A 14,956-nucleotide genomic window follows, 5' to 3' on the forward strand; every position below is an offset into this window, starting at 1 on the left:
GTGTGTGTGTGTGTGTGTGTGTGTGTGTGTGTGTGTGTGTGTGTGTTGAAAAGAAAACAACAAAACGAAGCCCGCCCAGACGGCACGACGGAGTTACTTACGGATACCTACCGATACCGAGCGTCTTGTAGCCGCGTCGACCCCGGTAGTCATACTTACCCGCAAAAAGCCTGGAACCCCCCCTCGGGCGATCGACGAACGACCTGACCCCGAGTGGCACCCATATGCATTGTATGCGCCGCGCCCTGGGCGCGCTACAACGTTGACCCAGCACGCCTAATGCCCTGATTCCCGCCCGCTGGTCGTAGTCGAGCTCACCTACGGGTGATAGAGGAATTGCAGGCACAGGGGCGGCAGCGAGCAAGTGTCACGAGCAGGGAAAATGGCGACAGCGATGTTAAGGGCGGCGTGCAGCAAGCAAGGACACGCATCCCAGTCCCGGCCCGCTAATGATTGCTGGAAAAGAGAGTGTGTGTGTGTGTTTGTGGGCGTGTGTGTGTGTGTGTGTGTGTGTGTGTGTGTGTGTGTGTGTGTGTGTGTGTGTGTGTGTGTGTGTGTGTGTGTGTGTGTGTGTGTGTGTGTGGGCGCGTGCGTGTGTGTGTGTGCATATGTGGGCTTGTGTATGCGTGTGCTCGTGTGTACACGAGGTGCGTGTGTATTGACGTGCGCGTATGTGCGTGCGTGAGCATGAGCTTGTGCATTTGTGGGTGTGTGTGCAGGCGAGGCGTGCGGGCGCGTGTGCGTGTGCGTGCGCGTGGGTGTGCACCTGTGTGCGTGCGTGCATGCGTGCTTGCGTGCGTGCGTGCGCGTTTGCGTGTACAGGGGCAGGGGCAAGTGCAAGGGTGTGAGCAAGTGCAAGGCTGTGGGCGTGGGTGTGGGCTTGTTGTTTGTCACTTGGCTCAACGCTGCGCAATGCCCAACTGTGCGTGTCTCCAAGCTGGCAGCCCAACGGGGTGTGTTCTGTGTGCGTGCACTGTGGGAAACTGTGTTTCCGGGCGTGGCCTGCTTGTGTGGCCCCCAGCGCTCGTATCTTCCTTCGTTCGGAACGAAATTTGCCCAAAAAGGCCTCTGGCGGACGAAATTTTTTTGACCTTGACTTGGAATTTCGGCCAAAACGCACGGGATCTTGGGGGGTCTTTCGGCAAACAGACGAAGACATTTTTGGGACTTCGGCCACTTTTGGCCAAGGACAGGGGGTTCCAGCGGCTACTCCACGTCCGAAACCTGCGTGGCATATGGTAAGAAGGCTCAAAGGGCTGTATCTATGGGTGTTGACGGCGGGAGACAGGGGTTCCCCTGGCGGGAGAGTGAGGTTGGGTCGGCGGGAAGCAGGGGAGGAGTGGGCGTGTCGTGTCGGTGTCGACATCGTGCGGGTCGGGGGCGGAGCCCCCGGAAAAATTTTGGGGTGAACGAAGCGGCGGCAGCCTGTTTCGTCAACTAAACGAAGCCATTTTAAGGAATTCGGCCACTGACGCCGCCCCTGCCTTCGTAAGATACGAGCGCTGGTGGCCCCATCTGCGCGGCAGGCACATGCATCCCATCCATGCCCGCATCCGACGTAACCAGCGCCCATCACTTGACCTAACGCTGCGCAATGCCCAACTGTGTATGTCTCCAAGCTGGCAGGCCAGCGGGGCGTGTCCTGTGTGCGTATGCTGTGGGGAAGTGTGTTGCCGGGCATGGCCTACTCGTGAGGCCCCATCTGAGCGGCAGGCACATGCATCCCATTCCCGCATCCGACGCAACCAGCGCCCATCGCTTGGCCTAACGCTGCGCAATGCCCAACTGTGTATGTCTCCAAGCTGGCAGGCCAACGGGGTGTGTTCTGTGTGCGTGCGCTGTGGGAAACTGTGTTTCCGGGCGTGGCCTGCTTGTGTGGCCCCATCTGAGCGGCAGGCACATGCATCCCATCCATGCCCGCATCGGACGCAACCGCATACATTGGATTATGCGTCCTAGCAATGGCATTACCAGATCTGGGAAGGGAGGCGAGCTGGCATGCGCAATGGCGCAGCGCTGCTGCATGGGGAGACCCGACATTCAGCTTCTCAACTTAATAGTATGACTCTGTCATAAGACTCATACTATACACTACAGACTTAATATTTACAAGTTGTTAAATGTATCGCTGAGCTGTTACAGCCTATCTCCGTTGTAAGCGATATCGGCATGCAGTGTTCCACGTTCTCAAACCCTCTATGATACTGCACGATGCTATTTCATAGCAACTATGTTAGACACAAGCTTGCGAGCATGCCTGAGGGGTTGGCGGAGGCCGTTGTCGCTGACCTTCGCCGACCTGCACAAGATTCAAGGCCACACAGGCTCACAGCCCGAGAATGTAAGGTTCTGACTGAGAACTCGAATTGTATCAGCTCAAAGCGTCTACAGCAGTGTTTTGCTGTCGCGGTCAACAACCATGCGTTTGCCCTGCCTGCGCTTTCGCACGGGGTCCTAATAGTTTGCAATCGCTTATGCATGCAAATATCTGCATGCAATTCCCGGCTGCCTTATCCTCATGTCAACCTTCGTCTGCGCGCTCGGCATCGGTGCATGTGCTGCTGGCAATGGCGCTTTTGCGTTTTGGTGGTAAGTCAGGTTTCGCGACGCAATTCAAATGAAAAGGAGCACAAAGACATGTGTGCAGTGGGCAGCTCAACGGGCAGGGCATGTATACAGCATGTGAGATACAGCATGTATCTCGGGGAAAGGCTTGTCACCATGCCTCTTGCAACGCCGGTGGTGCTGTGTATGCAGGTGATATGTGCGCAAACATGGAGGCGCATGTGTGGGGCCGAAGGAGCGCGACGGGGTAGCCAAAGGGACCCAGGAGCAAGCAAAAAGGGTAGGTGTACAGGGTTGAACAAGGGCAGGGGAGCCGCTGCTACATGACAAGGGCATGACAACGGTGTCTGTAGACACCACAAAAGAGCAGCAGGCGGGGCACTGGGCAGCAGCGGGTGGTGGCGGCATCCGAAATGGTGTTGGGCGCGTCCAAATTGACGCCTGGGCGTGTCCGAAATGGGGCTGGGTGCGTCCGAATCAACAGCTGGGCGTGTCCGAAATGGGGCTGGGCGCGTCCGAATTGACATTCGGATGGCCGGTCTGGTCCGAACATTGTGTCCGAATCTTGGCATCCGACAAAAGTGTCCGAAATGTGTGTAATGCGGATACAATTCGGACCAGCTTCAGACCAGATTCGGACCGACTTCGGAGACAAAAACTTCGGACAGGGGTGGGGTGATTCGGACAGGAACTCGGACCAGCTTCGGATGGCCTTTCGGACCAGGCTTCGGATCAGGTTTCGGACAGATCTTCGGACCAACTTCGGACCAGATTCGGATGAGCGGCTTTCCCCAAGTGGTACCACCGCCACGCCACGGTCATCGTGCTGCATGGGCAGCGGCTGCTTCGCCTTTGTGCCCGTGGGCGGCGGCGGCGGCGACGCGCGCGGCGGCGGCGGCGGGCTGGCGTCCAGGCTGGGTGCCAGGATGATGGGTCGGTCGGACGCTCACCGACGCTCGTTGGGGCTCATGGGCGATGGCGGCGGTGGCGACGCGCCGGGCGCACGATTGCCGCCGCTGCCACACGGTTCTGCCGAGATCTGGGACAGCGCTGGTCGCGAGCACGGCGGCCTGTTGCCGCTCATGGCACCGCCGCTATCGCACTTGCAGCAGCAGCAACCGCAGGCTGCGTTTGGAAGGCCGTTCGGTGCCGGCGGTGCCGAGTCACACAGCAGCGATGCGTACGGTGCCCCGCCGCCGCTACCGGGCCGCCGGTCCTCCGAATCGCAGCCCCACTTCCAACACCAGCCGCACCTGCATCCCCAACAACCCCAGCAACCCCAACAACCCCAACAACCCCAGCAGCCCATCTAAGGCACTTCTTGCAGGGCCTGCACCTGCTGAACAGCCAGGTTGATGGCATCAACAACACCAGCAGCAACACCAGCAGCCCCAGCAGCAACACCAGCAGCAGTGCGGGGACCCGGCCGTGCAGCGCATTCTGTCGGACGTGCGCGAATCGCGGCAGCGCTGGGGGGACGAGGACGATGTGTGGCAGGCCATGCAGGCGCGCCGCCGCCAGCACCAGCACCACGTGATGATGATGCAGCAGCGGCAGCACCCCCAGCACCCACAGCACGCCCAGCACCCACAGCACCCTGGGCCGCAGCAGGCGGGGCCGGGGCTGGGACCGGGGCTGGCTCCGCAGCAGCAGGCGGGCGAGATGGGGCCGCCTCGGCACCAGCACCAGCAGCACCAGCACCCGCAGCGGCATTCGTTGCCGTCGCCCTTCGACCTGCCTTGGCCCGGGGGCGATGACGTTGACGTGCGCGCGGTGCCAGCAGGACCTACCGGCGCCACTACTGGCACCACCGCCGCCGTTGGGGCAGCACGACCGACACGGGCGGCAACAGGGACTGCTGCTTCAAGGGCCCGAGATGCAGTTTCCTAATGTGTCTTTATCGCCGGTTGGGCATGGTGAGGGCATGTTTCCTCCTCCAGCAGCCCGTCCCCAGCTGCCCGACTCCCACGGGCCGTCGCAGCAGCAGCAGATGCAGATGCAGCCCCAGATCGGTCCTGTTCCGGGCATGGCACTGCTCCCGCCGTACGCCCAGGACGCCTTCGACAAACACCAGCAGCAGCAGCAGCAGCAGCAGCAGCAGCTGTCGTTTGAGCGCCGCCGAGCCACTAAATTCTCGGGGGCGCCAATGCCGGCGCAGGGTATGCCGCCCATGCAGCATACGCATCGGTCGCAGTCGCAGCCGCCGGCACCTGCTGCACCCCGTACCGCGCAGCAGGGTCCGGCTTCTTCGGGCCTGCAAGTCAGCAGCGGCAGTGAGTTGTTCGTGCCCGGCACTTATGGTGAGTCCGCGTGTCCGTCCGCCATGCGTGTCCTTTTGCGTGCTGGCAAGGTTTTGTACAGGTGCTTGCATGTGAGTCGTATGTCAATGTGCACTGCTGCTCGCTCGTGTTTGTGGGCGGCGCCGTCCCGGTCAGTACTTCATGTAGCTTGCAATCTTCGGTTGTTGCAGGTGGCTTGGAGGAGGGCACTCACTTCGGCGCGGCGCGGCTACCGCGGCCCGACTCAACTGGCGAGCTGGGTAGCCCAGCAGGCGATATGCCCACGCCCATGCCGCCGCCACCCGTCACCGGTGCTGCGCCTTCTACTGCTACTGCCACTGCTACTGCCACCACTGGCGCGGGTCCCGCTGGCACCGACGACGGCTATGGCGCTGACACGCCGGGGCCCATGAGCTTTGGCGGCGGGTACGGTCCCAGTGACAGTACCGGAGCCGGCGGCAGCGGCTTTGAGGAGTGGGGCTCGTCAGGCGGCGGCATGCCGCCTCCGCAGCAGCAGCAGCACCGCCACCAGCCGCAGCAGCAGCAGCAGCAGCAGGGATACGACGTGCCGCCGCGGCCGCCCAGCCCGCAGCGGGGCCAGCAGCGCGGCGTGGCAGCAGCGGCGGGCGGAATGTCCACACCGCAGGAGCCTGCGCGTCAGCAGCAGGAGCCTGCGCGGCATCAGGAGCCTGCACGGCCCGTGCACGCGCAGCAGCAGGAGCAGCAGCATGAGGACTAGCAGCAGGGCTTTTTGGAGCCTCACCAGGGCGGCGGCGACGGCCTGTGGTGAGAGCGGCATGTGCGAAGGAAATCATGGCAGGACACCGGGCATGCCGGGCCAGTGTCACACTGCAACAGAGTTGACCGGATGGGCGAGATGGGTTTGCACGTGCGCGCGCGCGGAAGTAAAGCTTAATGGGGAAGTGCTGATAGCAGCTGCTGCAAAACAAAAGCACTTGCAATATTTCTTCTTTTGACCGCAATGTGGTCTCGAGTCCGCCTCTATGACTTGATAATTGGAACATGCCTTCTTATCAAGCCATGCCTACTTGCCCTGTACCTATTATAAAGTAGTAGCAACACATGAGCTCTCAAGATAGATGATTCGAGCCGCAGCTAGCCTGGGGTGGCAGGCTCGGGCGGGGGTTGCATCCACGCACGGGTACGTCTGTGCTGCTGCGGCCACGGCCGGCACAGGCCAGGCACTCGCGCCACACGCGTTGTTGTGACGAGTGCCCGCATTGTGTGCTTCGCGCGACCCGCGCTCACTTCTTTGCACATTCGCACTTGGTATGCGCTCGCACGCAGTTTAACTCCGCTGTGCCTTGGCTCTCTGATGTACAATGCGTTGCAGTTGTGGAACGGGGCTATGCATGCATGTAATCAGGAGGGCTGGCCGTTTGCAAGGGTGCCTTACGATGGCGTTGTGGCATCCATGCATGAAGAGGATTGGAACGACGTCGTGCACAGCACTATCGGGCAGTGAAGTGTTTCATTCACTGTGGAGTAGTGCTTACTGAATAGTGTGGATCTGCGTGGCTGTCGCCACATGTGGCACGATGCAGAATTGGGTGATGGCGGGGATGGCCAAGCGGCCATGTCTTGCTGCGGTTGTCCCCTGCGAGATTATTGTTGGCAAGTGCAACGCCGGCCCGGCTCAAGGGGCAATAAATGGTGAGAAAGCTTTAGCAGTAGCAGCAGCAGCGGTGGCGGCGGCGGCTTCCCAGAGCCGCATCAGGGCGGCGTAGTGGCGGCGGTGACGGCACGTGGTGAGAGCTGCAACATTGGCGCCGGCAGCTCGTATTGCACGCGCCGGCGTGCTGCCGTTTATTGACTCCTTACTGCCGTGTAGCGTTACAAACCGCCACGGCCCCAAACGACAATCCCAATCTCTCAAACCGACAATAGCCTCCACTCATGCCTCAAGCGGCCTAGCAACTCATTCGTGGCCCTCAGCGGCCTCCTACCTCCGGCCTCGCAGCTCCCGATAACCCCACCAAGTCCGCCGTGCCCGCCCCAGCCCGCCCGTGTTGAGGTTGCACTAGTGGCCGAAAGTGCTGCCAGTACTGGGTGTGTCGCATGTATGAAGTGCCTGATAGCAGCAGAGTCCAGACAACCACGCACGCCGCAGCGCCCACGGGTGCCACCACATTAATCCGCGGCGGCACCAGGGGGGGCGGGTGGGTTGTCACCGTCCCGGCAGAGGGACGATCCGAAATACAGTACAGAAGCACAACGGCAGATAAGGCGCCGTGTGCTCCTGACGCGTACAAGACCCAGCTCGGTTCGGCCCCATGCACAGGCACGTACCCGAGCGTCCTGCGCCGTGCGTGACTCTAACGCAACACGGCAGTTACGTCGCAATAACTAGACTTATCTCCACTGCGCTGCGATAAGTCAGCGCTTATTGACTCCTTACTGCCGTGTAGCGTTACAAACCGCCACGGCCCCAAACGACAATCCCAATCTCTCAAACCGACAATAGCCTCCACTCATGCCTCAAGCGGCCTAGCAACTCATTCGTGGCCCTCAGCGGCCTCCTACCTCCGGCCTCGCAGCTCCCGATAACCCCACCAAGTCCGCCGTGCCCGCCCCAGCCCGCCCGTGTTGAGGTTGCACTAGTGGCCGAAAGTGCTGCCAGAGTTTGGTAGTAGTCCTCAACGCCGGGAGGTCATGGTGCGGGCGACGGCAGCCCTGGTGGCTGGGCTTGATTGGCTTCGCGTATGCAGCTCTTCTCGCAAAGCGCTCGGCCCAACGGCCGGTCATGCAAACCAAGGTGCGGTCGGCGGTGATGGCGGTGGCGTTCGTGCCCTTGCGCTACCGAAATCATGTGTCTCGAACACCGCGGAGCGCTCCGCCCATCGCCTAGCTTGCGCACGAACGTACGGTCCTAGTTGCACACTCGACAGCGGTCAATAGAACGAGCTTCGTGCTTGGGGATATTGGCTGCACGAGCAGCACCATCACGCGGGGATGAGCGCCGCCGGAGGCGCCGCCGGCACCTGCTGCAGGCGCAGGGCGACGCCAACGCGGGGCCTGACAGCGCCACACTCCGTCGGTCATGGGCGGCCAATGGTCACTACCAGAAGACAAGCAGCAATAGGAACACGACTGGCTTTGCAAGGGCCATGATACCAGACTCACAAACGTATCAGGTGCACCAATGGCCACGACAGAAACACACATGCGTTGTCCCGCGTGCGCCAGCCATGCAGACGACGCCGGGGCGTTACAGGGAAACACATGCATCCTTGTTCAGGTGTGTGGCTTCTGGGCAGCTGTGGCCGTCCGTGTGCCCAGGAAAGGTAACAGTGCGTGTTGGCACGTGTTGGCACGAACCACTGGAGACCTCGGTACTCTCTACCGGCCCCCAGGGCCATGCCATAACACGTGTTGACGTTTAGGCTGCTCGGAACAACCTTGGGAATAATAACAACGTCGTGACTCGAAGCTGGGACAGGCTAGCCAACATGCGCCACGCAGGAGAAGGCGCGAGTTGCAACACTAGAGCGGTTTTACGTACGCGAGTCACGCGCGGCAACCTGCCCTTCACCCGCGCCGTCGTGGTGTAGGATGCGGGCAGCCATGCCCAGCCGTGCAGCATGGCCACGAACACTAATTTCTTTCTTGCTAGCTAGGTGCCATGCTTGAGATTTGCAGTGTCTTGCATAAGAGTCACTACCCATCAAGCAGTAGGTACGCCCATAGATAGCATCACCCCGGCGGACGCAGGACAGGCGCGCACGTGAATGTTTGCCTCCAAACGCCGCGGGGATGCATGCACACAATGTCCCGTACGTGCCGATACCGTACGCCACGGCGGCTGTGGGGTGTACCGTAATAGCAGGGAGGGCAACATGAAGGGTAACACCTCAGCAACCCCAGCAAGGCTGGCCTGGTCGAGCGGCGCGGAGGGGTGAAGGATACCCGGCACGCGTGGAACGCGCAATGTATCTATAGTGATAGAAGGCGTAGTGATGGGAGGAAATAAGGAGCACTCGGGGCCGCGATGGCGGGTTGGATGCGCCACGGGCCCCGGCCCAGCGAAAGGGAGCGAACGCTGGGCGGAGCCGGTGGGTGAGCGACTCGAGGGACGTGCCAGTACTGAACAGCAGTGGCGGATGGGTCATCCAATGTGAGAGATGATACAGCCACGCCGGCAGCCAAACTCCGCACTCGACCACGTACGGGCACGTCGTGGTACTGCTGTGAGGAGGCCGGGCTGAGTTGGGATGCCTGCCGACTGCCAAGCCCGCAGGGCACTGTCAGCCTGGCTACCCACATGTGAGCCTGTGTCGCCATACGCTCTTACTTAATAGTAATGACATATAGCACACTGCTCCTAGCACTTCGGTGATAAGTAATTGCCCCGCCGGGTGAAGTAAGGCCGGGGCTGAAGGGAACCAAGGTTGGTACCCTAGGCGTCCACTCGCGAGTGGGCAGGCGACACATACAGTTGGCATTGACGTGCGTTGCGGAACTAATGCGTACGTTGGCTTGGGTCTCTGGGTTCATGAGGCATTGACAGAACACGCTGCCCCTGCTATGGCTCTGACGAAGTAACATGTATGCATACATGTCCTGAAGGATTGGCAGGGAGCGTGCCGCACAGCACGCAAGCCGCGTGACTACGGTAAGCATGAGGCCATAACGTGACACAGATGCCGGGCGTGCCATACAGGCGGCCAACGCTACGGCACAAGCCAGCTTGACGCGTCCACAGATACATACATGGCGCCTGACACCTGGATAGGAGCTATCAGTCTGACTGTGGGGTCGATGCTACCCCGGCATGGATCTGGGTTGAACGGTTGGTGGTACCATCGCGCGGGCATGGCGGGTCGAGTAGCGTGTTTCATGCACGGCACTCCCGCTAACCAGCTACACACCGCAGTGTACTGGTTATCCAACAACTACATTCAGACCATTCTGGTATCCCACTCAAACCTGCGCCAAGTGTCAGGAAAAGCGCTTGCCAAGTCGGCTACCCGCTTTCACAGGATGGCGAGCGGGTGACTGGCATGTGTACAGGCGGGTGGGCCAACAAGAGGGGAGGGCGGATGGGTGCCGTGACTTGGTGGTGGGCCCCACCGCGAGCAGCAACAGCCCAGCCGAACACACGGGCGCCATCCAAACCCACCAGGCAGGCTGTAATCCCAGCTCCGACCGTATCTCGCAACAAAATGTTGGTTGCGCAGGGTCGGGCTCACTGCGTGACACAGCGTCCGATGCCTGGTGCAGGGCACGAAGGCATGCTTATGCGTCATGCGGTATTGTTATTGGCTGGGCAATAGCATGCTGGCCGAACTGCACAAAACTCCACATCGCTCACTGAGGGCGAAATATCCGGAAAAACAAATTCGGCACTTGGGCCTAGCGCACACATCGAATGCATATAGGTTGGCTTGGGGTGCGTCAGCCAAACTACAAGGGTGATGCCGCGTGATAGTATGATGTGCGTGCGGACCTCAAGACGTACAGGGTGACGCATGATCACGTAAGCCCGCTCCGTTGTCAACACGAAGCAATAGCGAGGCGCAGGCTTGCCGTGCACGGTACACTCAAGGCGTATTGCGACAGGGCACGCAGCAGGGCACGCAACAAGTCGAAGCGTCCATAACGACAGGGCAGGCAGCATAATTGCATGCGGCACACGGGCCATATCGCAAGACACATGATGCGAGGCGCAAAGCCTGTTGCTGGCGGCACACACGCCGTATCCGAACGTGGCGCTCAGACCACACATTGTCCACAACGCAAAGGCATGTACAACGAAGGCACGTAAGCATTTCAATGCCGTCTATAATCCACAACGCAAGAGTGTGGAGCCCGTTGCTTGCGGCACACAGGTCGTATCATAAGGGCACGTATGCCATCTATTACCCAAAAGCAAGGGTGCGAAGCCGTTACTTGCGGCACACAGGTCACATCATACGGGCACGTATGCCGTGAATTGTCCATAAAACAAGGGTGCGGAGCCCGTTGCTTGCGGCGCACAGGCCGTATCATAAGAACACGTACGCGGCGCATTGTCCATGAAGCAAGGGCGCGGAGCCCGTTGCCTGCGGCACACAGGCCGTATCATGAGGGCACGTACGCCGTGAAGTGTCCATGGAGCAAGGGCGCGGAGCCCGTTGCCTGCGGCGCACAGGCTGTATCATGAGGGCACGTACGCCGTAAATTGTCCATGAAGCAAGGGCGCGGAGCCCATTGCTTGCGGCGCACAGGCCGTATCATAGGGGCACGTATGCCGTCCATTGTCCATAAAGCAAGGGCACGGAGCCCATTGCTTGCGGCGCACAGGCCGTATCATAAGGGCACGTATGCCGTCCATTGTCCATAAAGCAAGGGCGAGGAGCCCGTTGCTTGCGGCGCACAGGCCGTATCATAAGGGCACGTATGCCGTCCATTGTCCATAAAGCAAGGGCGCGGAGCCCGTTGCTTGCGGCACACAGGCCGTATCATAAGGGCACGTATGCCGTCCATTGTCCATAAAGCAAGGGCGCGGAGCCCATTGCTTGCGGCGCACAGGCCGTATCATAAGGGCACGTATGCCGTCCATTGTCCATAAAGCAAGGGCGCGGAGCCCATTGCTTGCGGCACACAGGCCGTATCATAAGGGCACGTATGCCGTCCATTGTCCATAAGGCAAGGGCGCAAAGCCCGTTGCTTGCGGCGCACAGGCCGGATCCCAACGGCACACACGCCCTTTCCCCAAGGGCACGCGGGCCCTGCGGCCTGGATAGGCAGACAGGGGAAGTACCGCGCCAAAAGTCCTGAGGGTCTTGGGGAGGTGGGGGTGGCACGATGGAAGATGTGGAAAGGTATTGCACAAAGCTGTGAACTGTAAAGCGACGGGTAGACACGAAGGCACGGCAAGCAGGACCCGCATGGCAAGCAAGTAGCCCGCCCGCACAGCTGTGCATGCCCTTTTGCTTTCAGCGACTTGCCGAACGCCTTGTCCGCAACGCTTCGCGCGCCTTTGCTCCGCTTGAAAGCTCCGCTCTGCTCCGATTTGCTCCCGAATGCGGCCCCCGAACCAAAGCGTGGTCCAAAGCGCCAGAGAAGCGTCGAAGGGCATTCCCTTACGATCAGAGAGCGAGCGTGATCAAGCTAAGGGGTTCCATTGAGCAGGATCGCGCAACAAAACGCTGCAACTCCGTCTGAGTATATATTAAACGCTTATTCGGTCCAGACATGGTAAAGTATAGTTAGAACCAGGTATAGGATTGCAAAGAAAGTCCAGAAATGTAGGGAACGTTTAAGTGCGACACACTGAGGTCACCGTCCCGGCAGAGGGACGATCCGAAATACAGTACAGAAGCACAACGGCAGATAAGGCGCCGTGTGCTCCTGACGCGTACAAGACCCAGCTCGGTTCGGCCCCATGCACAGGCACGTACCCGAGCGTCCTGCGCCGTGCGTGACTCTAACGCAACACGGCAGTTACGTCGCAATAACTAGACTTATCTCCACTGCGCTGCGATAAGTCAGCGCATAACATTCGATCGCAAGCGAGGGCCGCTTGTGTCGTACTTCAAGTCATGTATGCTTCATGTGATAGGAATGTGACACGAGTGCTCGGGCTCTGTGCTCTCTGGCCGATTGTCGAGCGAGCAGGTTCGACTTAGTGGTTTGACAGCTGCCTCACCCTGCTGGTTAGCGCACGTGCTTGAGTGCTGTGCCGCAGTTGGGGGACGGAGCTCGGGTGTGCATGAGTAAAGTTGGTGGTTGGCTACAGCATGCTAGCATAGCAGAGGTTGCCATCAACGCAAAAGGAAAGCATTTGCGTCGCGGACGGGCTCTGCTTTCCTCGGCCATCAGGCATGCACTGCAAACATGCATGCATGCCGAGCGAGCAGGCACCTACGGTATCTGTTTGCTACAGGCGCGAGCACATATTTGCTTTTGTTCTCACGGGACCAGGGGTCGTATCTTGTTTTAACAATCAGAGAGATTGTTTTCGTTTTAACCCAACGTACTATCACGCCGCACTATCCCTTTCCGGGTCAGTGCACTATGCCTATCAGGGTGAATTTACGATCCCCGCTGCGTCTTGTGTACTAATCCGTGGCGCACTGACCCAAAGGGATGTGCAGTGCAGTGACTGTGCAGTGCAACACTGCCAGCACGCAGCCCACAAGCAAAGATCCATCAGCAGTTCGGAAGGGGACACGGCCAGGCCGTTGCTGTGGTGGCACGTACGGGCCCTGGCTGGCGGTGAGGGGCGGTGCTGGCGGCGCTGGTGGCGCTTCGACCATGTCGGCAGAAGCTGTAGCGCCTGCGCTTGTCTGGCCTAGGAACCCCTACCCCTTGTGCTGGCCCCATCGGTTTCCGCTAGCACGAGGTCACCCAAGTGCTGATCAAGGTCGACTCAGCGCGATCTGCAAGGGGCCTCCCAAACAGACAGTGTCCGTAAGCACGCATCATAGCAGACACACGCATTAGTCAGGCGCGAGATGTCTGCGCAAGACGTGATTTTGGGGCAAAGCCCTTGCCGATGGGAGCAATCATAGGCGCTTCAGAATGCTGATCGCCCTGATCGACCGTGACCACGCAGGCACGCACCCTCACCACACTGGTCCCGACCACCCTGGTCCCGCCAACCACCCTGACTGGCCTTACCACGCACCCTGGTCCCGACCACCCTGACCGCGCTAGCTTGACTGCTCTCAGCCCTGACCGACCTGAGACCAACCTGGCCCTGACCGCCCCTCCCTCTGACCGGCCCCCACTGAGTGCGTCTACGTACACGGAGTTGGAAAGCCCGACAACGACGAGGAAGCAGCTGCGGGCGGCGGGGTGGCGGCAACAATGCGGCAGCAGCAGGACTGCAGGAGACGATCGTTGGTGTGCGGTATGCGAACCCCAGGGACGCGAACCGCCGCCACCGCCGCTGCCGCCGCCGCCGCCGCCGCTAAGCTCGTAAGGGCAGGCTCAAGCAATTTATGGGCATGCTACAACGGTGTCTGGAAGATTACGTCGGGTACGGCGGCGGCGGTGGTAGTGGGGGTGGTGGCGGCGGCGGCCCGAACTCGGTGGCGTGCACAACAGCACTGAACAGTCGCGCGGAGGGGGGCCGCGAGCAGGGGTGGGGGCGGGGCCGGGAAGTGGCGGGTGGAAGGCGGGGCATGGCGCTGCGGGGGTATTGGTGGGGATGGGGATCGCGGCCTCGCGGGGTTGTCGAGACGTTGGCTTGCCGCCATCAAATTAACAAAGCTTCTACGCAGTACGCACACAGGTTAACAATTCAGGAAACAAAATGCCGCGGCCTACCACATCCAGCGCGTTGTCCCTGCTGCTGCGAGGTGAGCAAGCGCAGGGGGCGCTTCAACTGCATGCGGCTGCTTCGACTGCCCCTGGTCCAGCCAGCATGTACCGTCTGCTGCGGCATTCCGACTTGCCCATGCGTGTCTCCATCCTGTGTCGCCCAAGCCTCTGAGCAATCGCACTGCCAGCCCATGTCGTGTGATCCCACCCAGCCACCCCTACCATACACAACTAGAATACCCATACAGTGGCAGGGGTGGTACGCGCTGAGCAACGCCGCACGTGCATTGTCAAAAGCTCCAGAGGAGAGATGGGGTTGAGAAACCCCGGGAGGTGTTGGGCGCCCACAGGGCACCCCTGGGCGCCCACCTGTTCGCTGATGCAGTGATGCTACAATAGCCCCCGCCCCGGCGTCCCCAAAGGCACCGTCCCTCTAGCGGGCGCCACCGGACGAGGCCGCAAAAACAAGTGCCGCACGGGTTGTACCAGGAGGGGCGCAAGCGCCTGCATGCCCGCGCCCGCAGGCAGGCTACACCTCGCGGTCAGGGTCTAGGGCACACGCGCCCCAAACACACGGCCGCCCCCGGGCGCAGCATAACAAGATAACAGCTGTTATCCGTGCGCTTATAAGCCATCCAGGTGCATATGGCGTACGCGCACACACGAGCGGCTGCACGGACACCACATGCGGCCGGTACTTGTTGCCATACTCACGCACGCCGGCCAGTCGCGCCAGAGGCAGGAGCATGCTGTGCAGGACTTTGATGTACAACATATCCCTATGCGCAATATGAGTTCGGCGCACGACGGGCGAGAATGAGCCTTGGCCCAAGCCAGGCCGA

General features: G+C 60.5%; 1 protein-coding gene across 2 annotated transcripts; it reads left to right on the forward strand.

Moving 5' to 3' along the window:
• Nucleotides 1-2,104: 2,104 nt before the first annotated feature.
• CHLRE_05g243602v5 (uncharacterized protein) lies at nt 2,105-14,936 on the forward strand. 2 transcript variants are annotated; one of them, XM_043062459.1, is made up of 11 exons: nt 2,105-2,589; nt 2,758-2,845; nt 3,795-4,329; nt 4,547-4,865; nt 5,036-6,006; nt 6,153-6,518; nt 8,219-8,921; nt 10,043-10,625; nt 11,564-12,239; nt 12,335-13,064; nt 14,639-14,936. In XM_043062459.1, exons 3-5 carry the CDS (start codon nt 4,066-4,068, stop codon nt 5,581-5,583), a joined length of 1,131 nt encoding a protein of 376 aa, XP_042924690.1. In that variant the 5' UTR covers nt 2,105-2,589; nt 2,758-2,845; nt 3,795-4,065; the 3' UTR covers nt 5,584-6,006; nt 6,153-6,518; nt 8,219-8,921; nt 10,043-10,625; nt 11,564-12,239; nt 12,335-13,064; nt 14,639-14,936. The 2 variants fall into 2 exon arrangements, with proteins under 2 accessions (XP_042924690.1, XP_042924689.1); XM_043062460.1 differs by having other exon boundaries at nt 6,199-6,518.
• Nucleotides 14,937-14,956: the final 20 nt, after the last annotated feature.

The sequence above is a fragment of the Chlamydomonas reinhardtii genome, chromosome 5, assembly GCF_000002595.2.
Source record: "Chlamydomonas reinhardtii strain CC-503 cw92 mt+ chromosome 5, whole genome shotgun sequence".
NCBI classification, from domain to species: Eukaryota; Viridiplantae; Chlorophyta; class Chlorophyceae; order Chlamydomonadales; family Chlamydomonadaceae; genus Chlamydomonas; species Chlamydomonas reinhardtii.